At 46.8% G+C, this 17,540-nt stretch overlaps 1 protein-coding gene across 6 annotated transcripts in view; it reads right to left on the bottom strand.

Moving 5' to 3' along the window:
• Window positions 1-90: 90 nt before the first annotated feature.
• Window positions 91-17,540, bottom strand: part of cpsf1 (cleavage and polyadenylation specific factor 1) — an 81,380-nt gene continuing 63,930 nt past the window's right edge. For 4 of the 6 annotated variants that reach the window (XM_048993189.1, XM_048993190.1, XM_048993191.1 and 1 more), the window contains exons 2-38: window positions 15,271-15,415; window positions 15,083-15,110; window positions 14,394-14,527; window positions 14,125-14,205; window positions 13,731-13,882; window positions 12,777-12,923; window positions 12,469-12,608; window positions 12,263-12,373; window positions 11,555-11,648; window positions 11,396-11,483; window positions 11,133-11,255; window positions 10,763-10,814; window positions 10,087-10,181; window positions 9,900-9,974; window positions 9,415-9,495; window positions 8,417-8,509; window positions 7,753-7,860; window positions 7,387-7,528; window positions 7,127-7,305; window positions 6,658-6,797; window positions 6,201-6,378; window positions 5,871-6,077; window positions 5,690-5,779; window positions 5,457-5,606; window positions 5,202-5,354; window positions 4,612-4,728; window positions 4,340-4,430; window positions 4,083-4,167; window positions 3,700-3,841; window positions 3,385-3,537; window positions 2,946-3,122; window positions 2,623-2,689; window positions 2,484-2,531; window positions 2,244-2,399; window positions 1,353-1,482; window positions 1,123-1,261; window positions 91-332 (exon numbers count right to left, since the gene is read on the bottom strand). In XM_048993189.1, the coding sequence (XP_048849146.1) occupies window positions 285-332; window positions 1,123-1,261; window positions 1,353-1,482; window positions 2,244-2,399; window positions 2,484-2,531; window positions 2,623-2,689; window positions 2,946-3,122; window positions 3,385-3,537; window positions 3,700-3,841; window positions 4,083-4,167; window positions 4,340-4,430; window positions 4,612-4,728; window positions 5,202-5,354; window positions 5,457-5,606; window positions 5,690-5,779; window positions 5,871-6,077; window positions 6,201-6,378; window positions 6,658-6,797; window positions 7,127-7,305; window positions 7,387-7,528; window positions 7,753-7,860; window positions 8,417-8,509; window positions 9,415-9,495; window positions 9,900-9,974; window positions 10,087-10,181; window positions 10,763-10,814; window positions 11,133-11,255; window positions 11,396-11,483; window positions 11,555-11,648; window positions 12,263-12,373; window positions 12,469-12,608; window positions 12,777-12,923; window positions 13,731-13,882; window positions 14,125-14,205; window positions 14,394-14,527; window positions 15,083-15,110; window positions 15,271-15,414 (4,338 nt within the window). In that variant the 5' untranslated portion in view covers window position 15,415 and the 3' untranslated portion in view covers window positions 91-284. Of the gene's footprint in view, window positions 333-1,122; window positions 1,262-1,352; window positions 1,483-2,243; window positions 2,400-2,483; window positions 2,532-2,622; window positions 2,690-2,945; window positions 3,123-3,384; window positions 3,538-3,699; window positions 3,842-4,082; window positions 4,168-4,339; window positions 4,431-4,611; window positions 4,729-5,201; window positions 5,355-5,456; window positions 5,607-5,689; window positions 5,780-5,870; window positions 6,078-6,200; window positions 6,379-6,657; window positions 6,798-7,126; window positions 7,306-7,386; window positions 7,529-7,752; window positions 7,861-8,416; window positions 8,510-9,414; window positions 9,496-9,899; window positions 9,975-10,086; window positions 10,182-10,762; window positions 10,815-11,132; window positions 11,256-11,395; window positions 11,484-11,554; window positions 11,649-12,262; window positions 12,374-12,468; window positions 12,609-12,776; window positions 12,924-13,730; window positions 13,883-14,124; window positions 14,206-14,393; window positions 14,528-15,082; window positions 15,111-15,270; window positions 15,448-15,958; window positions 16,150-17,540 lie in introns of those variants that run through there. The other 2 variants (XM_048993188.1, XM_048993187.1) reach the window with 2 other exon arrangements.

The raw sequence follows: 17,540 nt of genomic DNA, 5'->3' as shown, positions 1-17,540 counted from the left end.
GGTAAAAGTGAACCAGGACAGGGAGAGAATTGCTGACGGCTTATCTGTCACCCCACTGATGCTGGGCTCAAAGTGCATGAATTGCTTCTAGACAACTCTGGTTTGTTTTTTTATTTTTTTTTCTTTTGCTTACAAAATATGGTTCTTTATGAAAAAATGATACATCCGTCTTCCTCAAATACATACTACAAAAACACTGAAAATGGGAACAGTTTAAGAAAACTGTTTTGACCCCTTGTAAAACAATCAAAACCAGTAAGGATCATTTTGATGAGAAACTCATTTTAAAAGTGAGCTGTCACTCTGTCAATTTCCAGAAGGTCGTCCAAAATCTGAAACAACCAGGAGAAAAACAAAATGTTTTCAAATTTCAGTTTTCCTGGCACAACAGTGCAATTGCTAGTCTCTACGTGTCATTTGGGGAAAAAAATATGTACACTAGCAGAGATTTACTTAGACTGGACATCTTCCTTCAGTTTGGCCTTAAAGTCATTTTCTGGGCTCATGGAAGTTTTACTTAAAAATGTTCTAAGGGCAGCACAAAAAATTATTGGTTCAGAGAGATAACCAATCAATGTAGAGGGGGTGGATTCAGATATGATTGGTTGATCCTGCATCTTCTAGTTGCTTAAATGGTAAATGGACTGCATTTATATAGCGCTTTTCTACTCCTACGAGCGCTTTACATTTTTTATGCCTCACATTCACCCATCCACACACTCATTCACACACTGGTGGCGGTGGCTGCCATGCAAGGCGCCAACCTGCTCATCAGGAGCAACTTGGGGTTCAGTGTCTTGCTCAAGGTCACTTTGATGGGGTCAGGAGGAACCAGGGCTCGAACCTGCAACCCTCCAGTTGCCGAACGATAGCACTACCTCCTGCGCCACCATCTTCCCCTAGTTGCTTAGACCCACCTCCTCTACAATCTGATTGGTTATCTCCCCGAAACAATCGTTTCTCTTTCTGCCCTCAGAACATTTTTATTTAAGTGAAAGTTCCACAAGCATCTTCTGAGGGGTAGTTTGTAAGGTCTCTCGTGCTCTAACAGTCCACTGAAACGCACACAAAATCAGCTACGTAACCCTCATCTTTCCTAGGCATGATCAGAGCTCTACTCACAATATCTGAGGTGGTCCCGATCTTCTTGGCCAGCTCACTGCGCTCCATGGTGCTGAGATACAGGTACTTGGTGAGGAGCTCCCCATCCAAGATGTTACGCACTGGGTTCTGCAAAGTACGCCGGTCCGTGTGAAGCATCCTGCAAAACGCAAAGATTATTACATCAGCCTGCATGACTTCACGAAACTCCCCATGGCTCTGAGTGAACAGGGCTCACTGAGAACACGCACCTGAATGCTTTTGGGTTGAGTCCCGCGTGGTGAGGCAGCATGGTGGTTAGTGCGTTCTGAAGCATGAGCAGTCGACGGTACGTCTTCTCCTGCATGGGCAAAAGGAGCCCAATGCCTCCATCCAGTGTTGCTGTGCAGAGTAAAATGCAGAGTATGTGGTGGGGCATCCTAGCACATGCCCAGTGACGTTGGGCCTACTGGACACCCAGTGCCACGGACTGAGCGTTTGAGCCAGCCATCACCGAGCAATGACCTACCCTCTACAGAGAACAATGTTAGGGTGACCATTGTGCTTTGTAAAAAAAGAGGACACTCTGGGGTAGGTTCCAAAGACAGGCGTCAATGCAGTGCAAATAAGCACATAGAAAATATTCTGACTGTAGAAAGCAAATCTCAACATGAAAAAGTGAAATCCTGGATATTTCAGGCATTTTAGGTCGCAAAAAAGAGAAGAAAACAAATGGACGTATGGTCACCCTACTTATTGGATTTGCAATTAAGGTGCATAAAATTAAAGGCATGCTTCCCCAAATGAACTTATTAGTTAACCTATCACAGGATTGCCTAATTACCAGGGCCAGTTAGTCCAATATTGCCAGGGGTGCTGAATTGCCCGTGGCACAAACCTTCCGAAAAAAATTGGAAAAAAAAAAACTAGCTTCTCGTGCCCCTAAAAGTACTCGGACACGTGCAATGATGCCAACCTAAGACACAGACCATGTTAACTGCCATCTATCAATGAAATACACGTAGCTGATCTGCCCTGGGCTGATGCATAGATAGGAGTTTTCAAATTCCCAATGGTTTTCACCAACAATCCTGTCCTGAGGCACAGGGCACTCAATTCCCTGTTCCTCGCGAGAGACAGACGGCCGGGAGTTCATGGCGTACCAAACCAGGTGATGTGCTTGTTGTCCCACGTGAGAGTCTTCTTGCTGCCGGCCTCCATGGCCCCCCGGCACGGCATCCTCCAGAAGGTGTTGACGTGGGCGCCTACGTTGAAGTCGGCACGACGCAGCAGCCGCATCCCGCCAAAACTCTCTTTGGCTGCACGAAACAAACGCAAATCCATTCGGACATGTGCTCGTCTTTGGCTACTGCTGTCCACATGATGATTTAAGAACCACATACCTTCTGGTAGATACATGTACACCAGCAAATTCTTATCTCGGTCTGACACTGGAATGTACAGAAACACAAGCTGCTCTTAGAGAACCGAACACGCCGCATTCATGTCCCAGCGTTACAGCAGATCTGCCCAAAAACGTACCCAAAAATCCAAGTTGGTTGTTGTCCACCATGAATTCGATGCTGTATACCTCCAGCGGTTTGGCGTCCTAAAATCACACAGCCAAAAGTCGGAAACTTAAACAGCTCAATGGGCAACCAACATGACGGCATGGCAAGGCCTAGTACGACCCAAACCCCGTTGACGAGTGTCACAGAATATGACCATTTTAACTCAATTCTGACCAGGTTCTTCACAAAAGCAATTATGTGGGCAACAGCTAATCTGTAGATCAAGGACTTATTTTCTGGGTCTGGGTCAATTCTAGGGTGAGAGAGAGAAAGAGAGAGAGGGCTTTCAAGTACCCTGCTGACGAGCGACAGTGTCTTGCTCTCCTCCTGATAGCGGAGCAACGAGATGCTCTTCATGACATCAGCCGCCAGGATAAAGTTCTTGATGCTGTACATCTGGTGGATGTAGAGCTGGGTGTCGATGAAGGCCATGCCGGTCAGGTCATTGTCCTTCAGGCTCCACAGGAATATCTACGGCATTATGAAAAGTGGAGCTCACATTTCAGAACACATATCATTTTGGAGAACTTTGAGAGGTTTGCAGTCCAGGGATGTCTTCCCTCTGCTAAAAACTGATGTATATTTAATATGAAATGCGCATTACAAATTGATGGAGACAGGGTTACGGTGAATCTGTATGGTTTTCATGTGTGTCTTGGAGTCGTATATTTAATGGAAAAAAACCCCAAGTCTCCTAAAAAGTGTACAGCGTTTCAGTGGGAGAAGGAGCCACCTTCTGGCCAATAGCTGAGACGAGGTAGCCACTGCAGTGACACAAGGCAGTGACAGGGCCCTTCTGCTCCTTCTCGTAGAGGATCTTGAATTTGTTCTTGGTGAGAGGTTGTCCTGGCTCAGGTACCACTTCAATTACATCCAAGATCAGGATCTGGAAGCAAAAGAGAGAAAATACAAGTTTCCAAAAAAAATTTCTATAATAAAACACGCAAAGCCGAACAGAACTTCGAACTACCCCAAAACTTTTGTCAGCCTGCGTCATTTTAGAAGAGGCCTGCCTTAAGCCAGAATCCGTGGTGTGGGGGCCGCTTACCCTGCCTCGACATGTGACCTCCTCTCCCTGCATCAGACAGGTCCCGGCAGCTATGTATCCCTTGAGGCCTGACACCGTCTCCTGGCTCTTCAGTGCCACCGTCTTCATGCAGGTCACGTGCTCCCACTCCTCCAGATCGATTCTGCCAAGGACACCATGCATGCACACTTCCATTTCAATGCTTCCGCACGCAAAAGCTATTTAAAAATTGTCCAGTCCTATTGGCCGTTTATCTACATTATTGCTTTTGGGGTGTCATACACATCCAGAATATGACTATTGTAAACATTCCAGTACCGCATTAGATAATTTGACTGCAGACCAGATTTGGCACCCTGATAAGCAGCACAGATGGTCCTGCAGAGGCACTGCACCACGTTTACCGTGTATTGGGAATCGCCTCCCAGCTGACAGGAGAAATCAGCTGGATCGAGAACTTCTCCTGTTGAGGGTTGATGTACCGCTCGTCTGAGGGCATAAAGAAGGACAGGCGGCCCCATTAACGAGGAGACTACCTGGTGCGCAGTGATGTGGACAGACCAAATGCATGAAAGACAACTGCCACTGCCCCCCTATCACTGCTACCTGCACTGATACACACGGCAGACATACGTCTGCAGATGGCCAGCGAGGATCTCACCTCTCTCTATGGCCTCATACTCCTTCTCCTCCCCGGTCATTCTGGGAATACGTGTGCAAGGTTCTTTCACGCTCAGACATACCGCATACACCTGATGGGAGGGAAAAGCATGGAGCTCCTTTTAGAAATGCTTATCGGAGCCCTTTGAGAAATCCATCACGACAGCTGACGAACCCGTTAAGGAGGAACAAATCCCGAGTCCCAGTATCCAAAACCACAGGAAGCTGCTGTGCGTGTAATGGAATGAGCCTCAGTCTGGTATCAACTCTCACCTTGGATTCCACGTGGTACGTCACATAGTGGGCGGCGCATCTGAGGGGGATTTTTCTGACGGGCCATGGGGCGTCGTACGATAGATACGTCGGCAACACACTGATCCTGAGCTCACCCTGTGCAAGGGAAACCAGACACTAGTTTCACACTACTGACACTAGTGATCACATACGTGATCTTTAACTCCATATGTTTGAGTTCAAATCGGTAAATTCCTTGTCATAAAGCTAAGTATCTTAGTAGGGACCGATCCACATTTTTTCAGTTCCGTTCCGATCCGATTCCGATACAAGAGCTCATTTTACTTCATATTTCAGTAAAGATAACATATATTTACACATCTTATTAATATTTTTTAACTAGTAAATACAAACGTAATAAAATATAAAATTATAAAAAATAAATATTATAAAAATATACAATATTTTAATTTTATATAAAAAATAAAAATATTATTAAAAATTTAAGAAAAAAAAAATGTATGCCAAAAAATCTTTAATTAGGCTACGACACATTTGCCGGCAAGAAAAAGCAAAAGATACCGGATATAAGCCAACCAGACAAAAGTAGGACTCATCCTAGTTCATACCTGCTTGTTGAAATAGAGAAATCCTTTGGGACAGTTGATGTTGTGAAAGGGGGAGAAGGATTCAATGGGGCCATCGATGGTCATGGGGTGAAGCCTCATCGCTCCACGGGAGGTCACCATCATCCAGTGAGGAGAAGGTCCACAGATGAACACCTGTAGGTCAGACGGTCCATGAGGCCCGGTAGCGGTGTTCACAGCAATGGATTTGGCTCTGAATATGACCGTTAGAGCGGCAGACGGAAAGGAGACCCTTACCCCCGAGTAACCAGATATGTCTTCAAAATACCGGAAGCGGGTCACCCGGCCTCTGGGCCCCAAGCCCTCCTCCCCAGGGCAGCCCTCAGTCTTTTTGTCCTTCTTCGACAGCTTCATTTTCTTCTCACGGAAGTTGATGTTATGGGGCATCTGAGGACAGGATAAATGAATATGTGTTCCCGACCAAAATGGGTAAATATGTGACAAAGGTTACTGAAGGATTAATTTCTAACCTTTTTAAACCGCACTTTTAAGTTGTTCTGTGACTGCTGTTGGTCATATGGAAAAGCTTCGTAGATTAAGAGCTCCTGGTCGACGTGGACCTGGCAGGGACAACAAGGAAAACAGAACATCAACAAAGCTCACAAACCTGTCCATCAAGCAAGAAATTCACAGGTCAACTCAGAAACTGACCAAGAGGTAAGGTCGAGAATGGCTGTGGCCCAATCCCACCAAGGCCACCTCTTTGACCAATGGGATCTCTCCTTGCCGTGTCACTTCCTCTTTTTTGCCCTCCCCCTGTGCAGCAGACTGCCCAGAGGAACTGTCCACCAGCACACGCTGGCCGACTGGGAAGTTCTTCACCAGGAAGATGAGGCGCCATTCCGGGAGCTGGTAAATCTGGGCCCAAGACGCAACATGATCATTATTTTATGTGAGACGAATCGACAGAAGCTGTTGTGCTGCCCTTGTAGAGGTAAGTGGGACTCGGGCTGTGAATGGAGCACATGGACAAGGCCTCACCTCCATAACGCCGTTTTCCCGCACCACCATGCACCAGTGGGTGGGCTCGGCCTTGTGGGCCGCTCCTTCCAGCCCGGGACAGGTCGTGCCCGTGTTGCCGGTAGGCTCCTCCTGAGTCGGGCTGAACAGGGGGCTGGAGTCTCCGTACAGCATCTCCTCCTCATCATCCACCGTGTTACTGCAGGCCGCATCAGGGACACACACCCAGGACACATCTCACACAACTGGAATTCGTTCCTGATGTCATATTGCGAGAACTAAGACTACCCAATCAGAATTGGCAAAGAAACTCACTTACACAGGCAACATATTAATTTCTTTGGAAACAATTCACACTCAGTAAGCTGAACTTCAACCACATTGCTTCACATCTATCGTAATACATCGTGGACACAAGAAGACCTGCAGTTTATGCGGGGCTCTCCCCATGGCCTGGGGTCCCTGCTGGCGGCCTTACCTGATGTCGTGTATGATGGTCTGTGTCTCAGACTGGCTCCTGGAGGCCGTCTCCTCCCTGGTCAGGTTGCACACCTTGCTCTCGGTGGTGAATATCCCGCTGATGTCCCGGTACGCGCAGAGTGTTATCACCCGCGATTGCTGTCCGGACAAAGGCATGGACACAGACGCGCTTTTACAGACTGCTACTCCGTCTGGGCGTAGTACAGTCACTACCAATACTGCATCTCCAAGTTATTCAGATCTACTATGTTAGAAGACAACTACAACGTGGAAAATTAGGGTTTTATGATATGATAGAAGTGAATATGATGATCCCACTTCTTTAGAGTTTCCAGGGGGAGCTATTTTCCTACCCATCTTGGTCTCCATGTTTGTATCATGTCAAGGGACACCTTCACTCTACATGACGGCCAGGGGAAAGAGCTCTTCGGTGAAGACAAAGGGAATGGCGAGGGAGGGTCACTCACGGTGTGCAGCTGTGGCTTCTGCAGAGCCAGCCGGTGTGTCTTGCCCATGTAGGAGTCGCTCTTGAGCACGAACATGGTCACTACCCCCTCGGCCGTCATGATGACCACGTAGGGGTCGGCGACCGCACACTGCACGATGGGCGAGCCCAGATCCACGGGGACGAAGTGCAACTGCGTCACTTGAGAAGATATGGGAGAGAGAGGACCATGAGCTTATTATCGCATGCGGGGCAGAGCTGGAGGGGCGGGAGGGCGGCTACCTCCTTCCAGGAGCCGGAGGCCCATAGGTGACACCTGGATGATGTACTTATTGTCACCGATGTTGCCAGCAAACACAGTGGGGCCCTGAGTTGCAAACCCACTGGTGTCAAGCTCCATGATCTCCTGTCCTGTCTGCAGGATCTGCACAGAATGTAGGATATGGGAGAAATGAGGCCCAGAAATCCCAACATTAAGGAAGCCAATTCTGGGATTTCTATGGTAGAGACAGTGGAATGAAACAAATCCAAGTAATAATCATGTTTAATAATAGTAATGAATTGCTGAACAGAATCTAGAGTTGCCAGTAACCGAAATCCTACAGAGCTCCCACAAACTCTACATCTACAGGTCTGGGAGGCGAGTACCATGGTGGAGTCTTCTCTGCTGAGGATGAGGAAGCCATGCTTCCTGTTGTCGTCAGTGGGCTCAGGTGGGGGCTCCGTGGAGGGCTCATCCTCCCCTTCAGGTGGTACCTATTACAGACTCGCATGTTGAACCTGTTCAGTACTTTAGCGGAACTTGTCTGGGAAAGCCGGCCGCACCCAAGGCCAAACCCAACAGGCATACTTCTACCTCATACAAGTGCGGAATCTCACAGTGTGCGCAATGGTCACAGAAGCATCGCTACGATATTGTACTGCTCCATGTGGCAGTGTGTGGATTAGTCAGTCAGGATGCTGTGCCTGTGACTGGAAGGTTGCCAGTTCGACTCCCAAGGTGGACAGACTGGTTTTATCATTAGTGCCCTTGAGCAACTCCCTTTAACTCCCAACTGCCCCTTGGACTGGCTGACCCCTGCTTTCACAATATGCTCATCATTGGATAACAGCGTTTGTTAAATGTGTAAAAAGTACATGAAGTCCTTTCAGGCACATCAGAGCATAGACATCTTGTAAGACTTCTGTCATATATAACCAGTTCCAGAGAAATCAGGGAATATTAACGAGCATCAGCAGTCATTTAGGCGCTTCCTGCTTGGACGTTTTCCCATCACACTGAAGAGGGAGGGGTGGCAGTGAGGGATCTTACCTCTGCATCCTTCTTCTCAGAGGAGATGACCGTCCACATGTCATGGCAGCCTGGGAGCTCGAAGGTGGTGACTACTTGTGGCCGGATGCTCCTCTGGAACAAAGTCACGGTCACAGGGGGGTAAAAGCCCGGGGTTTTAATGCAGCAGCTTCACATCCCCCCCCCGGCCACTGCCCTCCCACCACACAGCAACGCTCCCTCATTCGGGTACCTCCACCACCTACACCCACTGTGCCACGAGTGTTTCCAGGCTACTCCATGAATCTCTGAGGCAGCCCTGGTAAACCCGGAAATCACTGTCGCACCACTGCGGGGCCTGTGGCAGACTGGCCTCACTGTCACAGGGCTGGACCAGTGCAGCGCGGCGGCCATCGGGCGTATGGACACACACACACACACACACACACACACACACACGGCTGGGTACCAAACTTCCATACTTTTGCGGTAATGACCAAAATGCTTCAATCATATCGAGGGTCGAAAAAGTTATCATCTTTCGTACCAAATTCTGATACCCAAACAGTAAATCTCAGCGTCCGAGAGCTAATAAGCACGCAGCATACTTGTGTAAATACCTAAAGTCGCTGGTGATTGGCTGTCTAACGTAACTTTTCACGAGCCACAACATAGAGGCTGGAGGAAAAAAAACACATGCAGAGACAAACCAGTGAACCAGTGTAATCAAGGTATTATTCTGGTAATGGTATTGAAAAATTCGGAACGATACCCAGCCCTACACACACACCTGCATATGCACACCAAAGCACACTGCAAAGACGGCGCATGCTGTTAAAATAATGTGGAAATCCAGAGAGATTTCAAAGAGATTAGTGAAAGGCGCTACATAAAAACCGAGTTGGATTTCCTCTGTTAATAGCGTTGCACATGAATAAGAAATACAGCCTAGTCTGCCAGCAAACAGCCCCTATTACTCTAAGAGGAATGACAGGACATTACAAGTGCGTCTGGGCAGGTCGGACTCGGACACGTTTTACCTGCAGCACAGACAGAGCGCCATTCTTTCCATAACCTGAGCAAACTACAACCTCGAGGTCCGGCTCCGGGTTACTCTGGAACTGAGGAGAAGCAGAACAACCACGTCACATACACCCAACCCCCTGAAGGGCTTTGAACATTACGTGAGAGCACCGCCTTGTGGTGAAACTCCACAAAATGCAACAAATTTTCACTTTATTATGTAATAGTGCCTGCATTTTGTAATAATCTTCTGCATTTTCAAACAATGTCGTAAATTTCGCTCTTTGTGATCATTTATTAAGTTTTTCAGTGGTTATCATTAAATATGCAAGTTGCATTATTTATTTTTTTAGATTAAAATGCAACAATACGCTGCATTACGTAATAAATGAGCAAAATGGAGGCTTTCTTTCACATAATGCGGGGATATTATAAAATGTGTTGTTACAGGGCTACCAGTCCCTGTAACGCAGTATTATGATAGAGGTCAATTATCACGTACCTCCTCCGACAGGAAGGCTGGTTCCCCCATGGAGGCGCTGGCACAAGGGCCGATATTCAAAATGCTGTCACACACCTGTACACCAGCGTGAAAGAGAGGCGTCTTACCAACACGTCCAGCCTACGCGCCCGCATTGGACGGGAGGCCAGCTTGTACAAAGGAGGAATGGGAGGAGCAGGTGTAATACCTCAAAGGTGTAGGTGGCCAGCTGGGTGCCCGATTGGGCCTCGCTGCCGTACACCTCGATCTCGTCCACTTCGTCCAGAAGCGGGGCCTTCCCACCTGCCGCACAAGCAGATGTGAACCACGACGGCCATGCTTGAGTTCAGCATACTTAAGCCGCGACAAACGAGGAGTGCGGTTGTACTCTAATAAATCAGGAGGCCGCAGGCCGAGTGCTGAAGGCAATCACAGCCGTGATGTACTGGAGTATAACTGCATGACTTCGAGTATGTTACTGCTTTTGTACAACAGTTTATCAAGTAGTATTAATAAGGTACCATGTAACGATTTTTAGATACATCAGTAAAGCGGAGTAATACAGCTGATGAAATTAAATACTCAGATAACTGCACACATTGAATGCCTCTTGCCCAATTCGTTTTCTTGGTCGGAACTAACTGCTCTATAATACAATTTATTTAGCAGAAACTTCTGTCCAAAACAACACACAAGTGGAAATTAGAGCCAGTGTCACTGGAGCAACTGGGATTAAGGGCCTTGCACAAGGACCCAATGATGACATCACTCTTCCAGACATGGGACTTGAACCAATGACCATTCAGTCAAAAGGTAAAGTGTCCTGACATGCAGAGCCATACACTGTTCCTAAGGGTGAAGAGCACGACCGTTACTCTGCTGACCTGTCCAGTTGGCCGTAGAATCCACTCTCTTCTTTTTGTTGGGTGGTTCTTCCTGATGTTTGCAAGGAAATAATTACAGATTACAGAGGAGCCAATTCCTATTATGTATTGCCACAAGTATAAGACAGATTTTTTTCCCCAAAAAAAGTATATCTGAAAAACTTCTAATTAATAACATTACTATTATAGTTGTGACCGGTACAGTTTTGAATGCCAAGCACTGTGGGAACACTGGAGCTAACAAGCATGGCCTTTCTGACTCACCAGGGCACCGTAGCAGGAAGATACCATATGACAATTTTATGGGGGAGCCAGACAGACTACCAGCATACATGTGTGTGCGTGTGTCGCCATGACATCACACCCGTACCTGCTTCTCCTTCTCCCTGCTCTCCTCCATCGGCGTCTCCTGCAGCTTTTCCGTGTATTTCAGGACCAGGGAGTTTCCTAGACGAGACCCGAGGAAGAGGTAGCCCGGCTCCATCGTCATCATCTGCGGGCAAAGAGCAGGTCATGTGACGGGTCCCTCCCACCGCTTTAGGTGCTGGGGCTGGCCCCGACTCCCAGTCCTTCGCACGGCCGAGCCCCAGCCCAAGAGAGGCAGGCGCGACACCAATCGACTCAGCAACTCACACAGGTGGTCAACACGCTGGCAGCAGCCTTGTCGAAATGAAACGCTCGCACGCTCCTCATCCCGTCTGTGATTAGCGTGAGTACGTATCTGTACAGAGAGACGGGGGCGTTTAACACGGGAACGGACGCTACAGGGAAACGGAGGCAGCAAATCCTTACATTTCACCCCCTTTCAAGGAAATAACCATCTTATCAGAGGCAATGAACGCTGCTTGGGAACAGTCCAGAGTGATCTTCACTTCCTCCTGCACACCTGCAAGATGACAGACGACGTCTTGGGAAGAGAGACCACCAAGGCATGCGATGAAACATGATAGAAAGGTACAATGGATGAGATGGCTGGAAAGACATTCCGGCGTAGCTACCCGATTGTTACGAAACACTATAAAAACAGCAATAAGGTCAAAAGCTAGTGAAAAATATCGGCTCATCTGCCACGTTTTACAGGTTGGCCAAACTGGCTGGGAAAATCGCACACCTGATGTTTCACTTCATTTATATCGAATCACAATTTAACAGCGACGATACGAGGATATTTCGATTTTATGATGGGCAAATGTTTTTCACTTTCAGTACATTATTCAATAAATTACAAGAGATATTCAACATTTTCTTATAAAATAGGCTTTGTGTTAATGAGCTTGCCCAACTGCATCCTAATGTAAGTTTTCTAAGCGTGTTTAAGGTAGGGTTTGTTTGTTTAGCTGTACTGCATTAAAATGCATTTTCTCCTTACAATATTTATGCCTTATGGCAGGTTTATTAGACTATAACCCTATTGCAACCTGGGGAGCGGCTGTAATCTAAAGAAGGTAAAAAGTGTCTGGGCCTCCGGGGGGGGGGGGGGGGGGGGGGGGGGGCACTCACGCAGGGGGAATGCAGTCGTCCCGTTGGTCTGACTGTTGAGCGATACACCGTAGGGCGGAACGCTCTGGTTCAGGTACAGCAGGGAGTTCACAGCAAACACAACGACGCCACCTAGTGACGGAAGAAGAGCCCACATGAACGCCACCGCCATGCTACTGGAGAAGCGGTATTACTCACGAGCCAGAGCCCAGGTGCCTCAGACTCACCGATGGGCTTGGGCACCGCCATGACCTGCGTGCAATCGAAGGGCAGATTGGACAGGGACCAGATCACCGGATGCACCTTCTGCATTATGTTGAGGGAGATGGCTACAATGCAGCAGGTGTCCTGGCGGACGGCTACGCGCCTGTCGGGACACAAGAGCATGATTCACCACCGGACTCAAGAGTCAACGATACGGGCTACCAGCTTAGACCTACCACTCCGGCTGGGTAACACGCAGCTACCCTGACCCCCCTCCCACCACAAAACCTGAACTTCCCTGCTCAGGAGATCAGTGTAGACTGGAGCTCACCCCGGCCAGGTCTGGTTGGGTTCATATAAAATGAGCAGCGTGGGCTCATAGTATCCATGAAGAAACTTCATGTCAATGATGTTGAGGAGCTTCTCGTCCAGCTCGCGCACATCGATAATGTAGCTGGGCAGAAAGCTCGATTTTTGCCTGAAATAAATGGTAGGAACACGTCCCGAATGCAGTTACCGAAAGAAAACGTAGAAGAAACAAACACGATTTGCCGAAATCTGCACATGATTTAGCGAATGAACCTAGACAACCAGTAATGTTACAATAGGGTTGCATGTAAAACAAAGGGTTTGAGACCAGTCAGTGGTAACCACAGCCCTCACATTCTCTGTTACTTTGGTCTGACAGGTCAAACATTCTTTTTTTACAAATCTTACAGTGGACTATTCCAGAAAAGCTGGAAATGTATAAATGGCATGAATACTGCTCTCCATAAAAGTTTCTATCTATCCATCCATTTTCTATAACTACTTGACTTATTCAGGGTCATGGGGGCTCCGGCGCCTATTCTGGAGGCTACGAGCGCAAGGCGAGGAACAAACCCAGGATGGGGGGCCAGCCCATCGCAGGGCACACTCACACACCATTCACTCACACATGCACACCTATGGGCAATTTTGGCAACCCCAATTAGCCTCAGCATGTTTTTGGACCGTGGGAGGAAACCCCACGACAACAAGGAGAGAACAGGCAAACTCCACACACATGGAATCACGGTGGAAACTCAAACCCAGGTCCCAGAGTTATGACGCAACACTGCACCACCGGCCCCCCTCCGTAAAAGCTTATTTGCAAAATGTGTTTTCGGATTAGATGGTGTCAACCATCACCGTCAAAACTAAGAAAAGCGGCAACAACCCCACACAAAAGTGTAGCCACTCAGCATAATTATAGGTAAATATGGGTAAGAGTCAAAGTAAATATGGCTGTTCACTGGTAACTTACCCTTCTCCAACTATACCCTCCTGCTCGTCTGTCAAGGTATCTTTCCTGAAAGGCAGAACCACCAGCTGGGTGCCGTAGACCAGCATGACAGCACAGCGGTTCTCTGGATCCACACGGACGATGGGAATGTGCACGTTCTGCACAAAGCCATCCTGCATACAAGACGTGCAGAGATCAGGCGTGGAACAGAAGTTCGACATCCCTTCCACGTCTCTTCTGTGAAATACCTCTAGCATACATGATATGAGAATGACATCATTTGCATCTTTAAATGGCTACCTAGTAACATACATACATACATACTGACGACAACAAAACAACAATAAAGACTCAGAGGAGAAAATCTTTGTAGACTAGGATCTATTACAGCTTAGCAAGGCGATCACACACTCACCCTCAGCTCTGGTTCCTCAAAAAAGTGCAGGGATAGAGTTTTCAGGTCGTGTGTTCCTGGATCATACTCGACTACTGACAGCTAGAATAGATATTTAAATGCATCATCTTCTTATGGGAAAAAAAATTTAGATGCTTTGAAGTGTATTAATAAAACTGAAAGACATTTCCAAGTATCCCAATGTTGCACCATAAGTCAGACACAGCTATGGAGAGGTGCTTTGGGAAGCATGTGGGGCTCCGCTCCCGGGGCGCTTGGCTGATTTTTACCTTGGCATCTTTGAAGCTCAACAGAAGAGCATCTCTGTTGGTCCCAACGAGCTGAACACTGGCCATGGACATGACGTTGCCGAAGAGGGAGAAGGAGGCCACCTGCTCCAGCTTCTCCTTGCGACTCTTGACATCTAGGAAAAATTCCACGGTACACTGGTGAATCATTAAGATTAAGACTGCAGATGAATATTCACAGTAACCAACATATCCATCAGGGCCGGAGTGGGACTGAATTTCAGCTCAGGAATGTCTCACTTGAGACGGGCCCCCTGGCAGGGGATGGTACGATATTCAGTTTGAGACGCACAGTTAGACAGCCACTAAGTAAGCTATAGCGTTAACTGGTCACCAGCCCACAAACACAGAGCACTGATATCATCCCGTCTTCCACAGACCATGGGATAGACCCTGGCTGACCTTGGACAGGATGCCAATTCATGACAGGGCACATACTCACAATGATATGATAGAGGCAATTTACAGACACCAATTCACCTAAAAGCAGGTTTTTGGACTATGACAGAAAACCAGAGTATCTGGAGAATACTGCAAGACACAGGGAGAACAATCAAACTCCACATACCCAGAGCAGGGCTGAGATTGGAACTCCTGGCTGGAAGTATAAAGCCACAGTGCAACTATGCCGCCATAACTAAAATTATGAAAAATATAATTATTGCTCATACCTGATGACTTCTCCATCTTTGCAGAGCTCTACAACAAAACAAGGAAAAATTTGTAAGAATTTAATCCTATGTGTACATTTCATTAACACGGTACAAACAACAGATACATTAGAGTAACACAATATTGAACGGAACATGTGTGTCGTGTCACCCCCCAAAGAGGTTGTGAAATGCGAGAGACCACGTACCTCCACATCATGAATGATTCTGTAGACGTAGAGCTGTGAAGTACCGGCCACAACAAGGTTTTTTTCTTCGCCGGAGATGAAATTGCAGTACACGGCGAACTCAACCGCGGTCGGACAGTGGACTTGCCGGTAAACAGCGTACATCTTGCTAGCACCCGGTCAGGCACGTCTTTACACCTGATAAATGAATGAAGAAAGAAAGTTTTTTTTTTTACACCTAGACACACAAGAGGACTTGAACATCACAAATTAGTCATCCCTGAAACAGATAAGCATGATTTATATTCATGCTCACAAAGGGCATAACGACGTGCTTGGAGGGTAAAACACGCGACGGATGTGAATCGCAGCTAATGTCTGTTTATGCCGTGAAATACTTTATTATACAACGAATCCGTTCAAAGATAATGAGTTATACGAGCTACGCAATATGCTACAGAAGACAACCAGTGATGGACCATTCTTCACTCCACCAGTCTACACAGATTATCACCTGACTGTCAAAATGGATTATGGGGTAATTTCGGCGTCCAGAAACCTGCATTTTTAGTGAAATAGTATGTACAACGTGTTAGATTTAAAAGCAAACATAATGAAGCTAGCTAAGCCGTGGAAGATGTCAGCAGCGGTAACATTATACTGGTCAGCGAGCATCCGACTTAAACTCAAAATAAAATTATACACACACCGATTGTTCACTTTCCTTAATTTGGACTTCCTCCTTTAATAAACACACTTATTGAATTTCTTAGTTCATGTTCCCTCGTTAAATTTTTATCCAAGATCCACGGCGCTTTTCACCGGACCATTCACAGCAGTTCCCGGCATGCACCGCGCAGGTGGGAGAACAAATATCTGCCGGAGTGAAAACAGGCGCTGTGATTGGGGTTCCCAAACAGAGCCAGTTCTTGTTTATACAGTTTCATTAAAAGCAGGGGCGTAGGAACCAGGGAGAGGCGAGTATACATATAATTTGGCTTAATTCACCCCCCCCCCCCCGAAAATATAACTTTGCATTTAAACGTTAAAGTTGTGCCCTGATATATCAAACACTCCCCCAGGTCCTGTTTTAGAGAGCATCAGCTTAAAAACGCTATTTTTTTAGCCTACTATTAATTTGTTACAGACTGGCTGAAAGAAAAGGGGAAGATATAATGAGAGGTTGTGTTGTTTCAAAAATCCTTATCTGAAGGTGTGGTACCTTCTGATTGGAAGCACGCCTTCATAACGCCTATTTTCAAAAAAGGGGATAGAAGCAATTTGTCTAACTATAGGCCAATCAGTCTAACTTGTATAACTGGTAAAGTTATGGAGGCTATAATCAAAGAGAAAATGATAGATTACCTGGACTCCAATAACATTTTGCGGGATAGCCAGCATGGATTTAGAAGAGGTAGATCCTGTTTAACAAATCTGTTGGAGTTTTTTGAGGAAGCTACTCAGGAAGTTGATGATAAGAAGGCCTATGATGTCATCTACTTAGATTTCCAAAAGGCTTTTGATGTTGTCCCCCACAAGAGGCTCCTACTTAAACTCAAAGCGACTGGTATTTTAGGTACCGTAGCGACCTGGATTGATAACTGGTTAACAGATAGGAAACAGCGAGTAGTTATAAGAGGCACAATGTCACAGTGGGCTTGCGTTCATAGTGGGGTACCGCAGGGTTCGATTTTAGGACCACTATTGTTCCTAATTTACATAAATGATATGGATACAAATATATACAGTAAACTGGTGAAATTTGCAGATGACACCAAGGTGGGTGGTGTAGCAGATACTGAATTAGTGGCTCAGCAGCTACAGCGGGATCTTGATTTAATTAGTGACTGGGCCGATACCTGGCAGATGAAATTTAACGTCGATAAATGTAAGGTACTCCATCTAGGGAGCAGAAATATAAAGTACAGGTATTTCATGGGTGTCACTGAAATAAAGGTAGCTGATCATGAGAAAGACCTTGGTGTGTATGTTGATGCTTCCATGTCCCATTCTCGCCAGTGTGGGGAAGCAATAAAAAAGGCCAATAGGATGTTGGGGTATATCTCCAGGTGTGTGGAGTTTAAGTCAAGGGAGGTAATGCTAAGATTATACAATTCCTTGGTGAGACCTCACCTAGAATATTGTGTGCAGGTTTGGTCACCATATCTTAAAAAGGACATTGTGGCCTTAGAAAAGGTGCAGCGTAGGGCCACAAAAATGATTCCTGGTCTTAGAGGAATGTCATACGAGGAACGGTTACTTGAGCTAAATCTGTTCAGTCTCAAGCAAAG

The sequence above is a fragment of the Brienomyrus brachyistius genome, chromosome 23 (genome assembly GCF_023856365.1).
Source record: "Brienomyrus brachyistius isolate T26 chromosome 23, BBRACH_0.4, whole genome shotgun sequence".
Taxonomy (NCBI): Eukaryota; Metazoa; Chordata; class Actinopteri; order Osteoglossiformes; family Mormyridae; genus Brienomyrus; species Brienomyrus brachyistius.
Note: the sequence above shows the minus strand (reverse complement) of the source record. Positions and strands in the feature narration are given on the sequence as shown.